The following is a 4,369-nucleotide window of genomic DNA, read 5'->3' as shown; positions in this document are numbered from 1 at the left end:
AAAGTTAAGATGATAAAATGAGATTCGAAAACTCGATTAACTCGAAAATTTTCGATTCAATTCGATTCGATTGAATGCTCACCCCCATAGAAAAATAGATTATGACATCATCATGCCATGCCATGTGTCATAATCCTATTTTGCCACATGTCTCAGATTTAATGGCATTAAAAGAATATCAAACTAGTTGAGGGAGAAAAAGTTTAAGTACCAATATGGGGTTAAAAAAAACTTTAAGTACCAATCTAGGATAAATGAATAAGTTCAGGTACCAATTTTATATTTAACCCATAAAAATATGACATCTCATCATTTAAAATAAGAAATAAATAAAAATGGACTTATAAATAGACACTAATAAATTTATTTAAATGCAATTAATTATTAATTAATTATAACTATAAGAAATAAATAAAAATAACTCTTAATTTTAGGTATGCTTTAAGATTTAGGATATTTTTTTTAGATTTAGAATTTACTCTACTAATTTTTATTTTATTAAATCTAATAATATAAAAACTTCATACACCAAATCCATGAAGAATTATTTCATATTTATATTATTGGTAAACTCGACCACCATACTGATCACGGACGGTTCTAGTTCATACAAATCTTAAATTAGGAGATAAATACACAACTGATACATAACTTTTTATTAATTAAAATAATTATTATATTACAATAGAAGCCTCAAACTTGAAAAGGATCTTTTTTCATCAAAAGAATCAAAAGGAAAATCGTCAATTATGTGCGGACCTCAACTGTCACCTTTCTTCTATAATCCCATTTTCCCATTTATCCCAACTGCAATTTTCTGATTGTAGTTCATTACATACTTACTGTTTTTCTTTTGTGTGGCGTCACTGCCCTTTCGCGGACAAGACAAGAGGAATCTTTTGGGAAAAATATATACATTTTTTGCACTCATTTCGCTAACTTTTTTTTTCTCCACCATAGAAAAAGAGAAAAAAAACCAAAAAACTATAGGTATTTTGTTTCCATTTGCAAACAGTGTGGACGTTAATAGCTTATTGTTTCCCATGTTTATCTGTAGGAAAATCCTTTACAGACGCAAACTTTCCTTTCTGAATGACCTTATTATTGGTTCACCCTTCATGTTTAGAAATTAAAACATGGCTGATGGCTCCCAACCTTTGTAATTCTCTTCCTTTAAACTGTTCTTAATTGGTTGATGTAGAATTTTATGGATATATAGCTATCTTCAAGCTTCTGCCTTTCTTTTGTTTCTTCAGTTTCAGTTAGATTCTTCGTGTGTGTGTGTTTTTCTCCAAGAAAACTTTGTTGGGTGGTCGTTGAAATCTCGTGGGATCTGATAATTTTTAGTGAATTTTGATGCTACAATGCCCCCGTCTTACTTCCCCCTGCGTTGGGAGAGCACTGGGGACCAATGGTGGTACGCATCACCTATCGATTGGGCAGCAGCCAATGGCCTTTACGACCTGGTCATTGAGCTCCTCCATCTCGACGCCAATCTCCTCATAAAGCTCACTTCTCTCCGCAGAATCCGCCGCCTGGAGACCGTGTGGGACGATGAAGCTCACTTCGATGATGTTGCTAAATGCCGCTCTTTTGTCGCCAAAAGGCTTCTTCAAGAATGCGAGACCAAGAAAGGCAACAATAGCTTGATAAGAGCCGGGTATGGTGGCTGGCTTTTGTACACCGCTGCCTCGGCTGGTGACATGGGTTTCGTCAAGCAACTGTTGGAGAGAGACCCTTTCCTTGTCTTCGGAGAAGGAGAATATGGGGTGACTGATATATTTTATGCAGCGGCGAGGAGCAAAAACTCTGAGCTTTTCAGGATGCTGCTTGATTTCGCGGTGTCGTCCAGGGGTTGCCTTGGCGGTGGTGAAGGTGAACTGAGTGAAACTCGGTCGGTTTTTAAGTGGGAAATGATGAACAGAGCGGTTCATGCGGCGGCAAGAGGTGGGAGCTTGGAGATTTTAAGGGAGATTCTTGGGGATTGCACTGATGTTTTGGGTTATAGAGATGTGCAGGGATCTACTCTCTTGCATACTGCCTCTGGGAGAGGCCAAGTAGAGGTTAGTAAGGCACTAATTTCTCTTGAATCTTCCATCTCTGATGATTAAACTTCATAAGCATCAGTATCTACTTAGGTAACATAGTGTGTTAATCCCAAGTTATAGGTTCTCTGTATTAATGGTGCTGAGCTCCAGTTATACTTCCGATTATGCTCATATTACACTGATTAGTGACTAATACAGTTCGTTGTTGGCAGCTACATTTACCGATGTCCTTCGAGCTTTATCAAACTGTTATGTTATCTTTTTTCTTGCCTCTCAAATGCAGGTAGTGAAGAATCTCGTTGCATCGTTTGAGATCATAACCTCTACAGACAATCAAGGAAACACGGCACTTCATGTGGCGGCTTATCGCGGTTATTTAAAGGTTGTTGGGTTCCTTATTCAAGTGTCTCCGAGTTTGGCCTCTGTGAAGAATGATTACGGGAATACTTTTCTTCATGTGGCTGTGGCTGGTTTTAGAACCCCAGGGTTCCGAAGAATAGATCGGCAGATCGAGCTGATGAAGCAATTAGTATGCGGTGAGGTTGTCGACATTCGAGATATCATCAATGTGAGAAACTTGGATGGAAGAACTGCTTTGCATTTGGCCGTAACTGAGAATGTTCAGTCTAGTCTGGTGGAACTACTCATGTCCGTGCCATCTATTGACCTGAATGTTTGTGATGTTGATGGCTTGACCCCGTTAGATCTCCTCAAGAGAAGGCCTAAATCTGCATCTTCGGAAATTTTAATCAAAGAACTAATTGCAGCTGGAGGAATCTCTAATTGTCAAGACAATGTAGCAAGGAGTGCTCTTGTTTCTCATCTGAAGGAGCACGGTGTAGGTGCTAGTCGTGGAACATCATTCAGAGTCCCTGATGCAGAGATATTTTTGTACACCGGTTTGGAGAATACATACGATGCAGGTTGTGATAAAGAAAGCGTGGAATATAGCTCGTGCCTGAGTGAACTAAGCGACTTGAACTTGAGTACTTCGTTTGATACTAAGAAGTCGAGCTCCGTAAATCATACTGCGAGACGACTGAAGAATTTTCTCCATTGGCCTAGGAAGAAGGAAAGAAAAGCTACTAGCACGGAATTGGTAGACACTGATGATCCTGTGGAGGTTACGAGTGCTTATCGAAACTGGCCAGACATTCATATTCCGCTTCGTGAAAAGTACACTAAATCTGTATCTCTTCCAAATAACAAAAGGACCCTTGCTCTCCACAATGATCTTCCAAGCCGATCCAGCAGGAAGAAATTTACTGCTGGGCTAACTCATGGTGTGATCCAGGCAGCGCCACATTTAGTTGCTCCTTTTAAGTCACCTCCAAGCCCTTTTTCAGTATCTTCTACAACCTCGCCTATATCAATGGATGAACAAAAGAGTGTCCTAGATGCTCGATGCTTTTACTCGAATTCATCATTTAATGGTAAAACAACAACACGAATGAATCCGAAGCAAAGTTCAGTTGATAAGAAGTTGATGAACCATTATTTCTGTTTTGGAGCACAAGGCCTAGCTGTCGAAGATAATAGAAGCCATACACGGCTGGATCGCAGCATCAAGAGTGCCCGTTCTTTAGTTGCTTGATGCAGAGTATTGCAATTTTCAAGAACCACCGTTGACAGCAAAGGAATTTAGGATTCTATGAGATTCCTACTCTTCAGTTTACTGTGTTTGGGACCTATGAATAAATTCAAGGTATATACTGAAAAATGACCCAGAATTTTTAATGTATCAATAAACATACCAAGTTGTATTATATGTTTAGTTTGTTGTTGAAGTTGTAAGTTTCTAAGTTTTAATAAAAAGGTTAAATTTTTCCATTAGTCCTTGTACTTTACAAAAGTTGTGGATTTAGTCTATCATTTTTAGTTCTATACTTTTCAATATTTAAAAATTCAGTCATTACCAAACAATAACCGTTAAATTCGTTATATTATTTCTAAAATTTGATGTGGCAAGCATATATTATCATATTTGTAATGTCATGTCAACTTGTTATTTTCACATATTACTCACTAAAAACTCGATTAATGGATTAACGAATTCCGTTTGCGTCAAAACTGAAATTTGAAAATTTGAAAATTCGAAAAGTATAGAGATTTAAAATATGAACTAAATCTGCAACTGTATACATGGTACAAAGTTAATAATTGAATTTAACTCAAATGGATTTAGCAATTCCTGTTCGAGTTATGATCAAAATTTCAAAATTTAAAAAGTATAGGACTAAAGTAGACCAACTCAAAAAGAACAAGGACTAAAATTTGTCAAATGAAAGTACATGGATTAAATCCACAACTTTCACAATGTA

The 4,369-nt window shown here is 37.3% G+C and overlaps 1 protein-coding gene across 1 annotated transcript; it reads left to right on the top strand.

Moving 5' to 3' along the window:
* Window positions 1-716: 716 nt before the first annotated feature.
* LOC107909817 (uncharacterized) lies at window positions 717-3,878 on the top strand. The gene is made up of 2 exons (XM_041088874.1): window positions 717-2,063; window positions 2,332-3,878. Exons 1-2 carry the CDS (start codon window positions 1,365-1,367, stop codon window positions 3,640-3,642), a joined length of 2,010 nt encoding a protein of 669 aa, XP_040944808.1. The 5' UTR covers window positions 717-1,364; the 3' UTR covers window positions 3,643-3,878.
* The last annotated feature ends 491 nt before the right edge of the window (window positions 3,879-4,369 follow it).

Source organism: Gossypium hirsutum, chromosome D02 (genome assembly GCF_007990345.1).
Source record: "Gossypium hirsutum isolate 1008001.06 chromosome D02, Gossypium_hirsutum_v2.1, whole genome shotgun sequence".
In the NCBI taxonomy this organism is placed as follows: domain Eukaryota; kingdom Viridiplantae; phylum Streptophyta; class Magnoliopsida; order Malvales; family Malvaceae; genus Gossypium; species Gossypium hirsutum.
This window is presented reverse-complemented; position numbering and strand designations above follow the sequence as displayed.

Bases quoted from the DNA above. Each gene is read 5' to 3' on its own strand.
- LOC107909817 (XM_041088874.1), top strand. From the start codon at position 1,365: ATGCCCCCGTCTTACTTCCCCCTGCGTTGGGAGAGCACTGGGGACCAA. The intron at 2,064-2,331 runs GTTAGTAAGGCA...TCTCAAATGCAG, and splicing joins CTGGGAGAGGCCAAGTAGAG to GTAGTGAAGAATCTCGTTGC.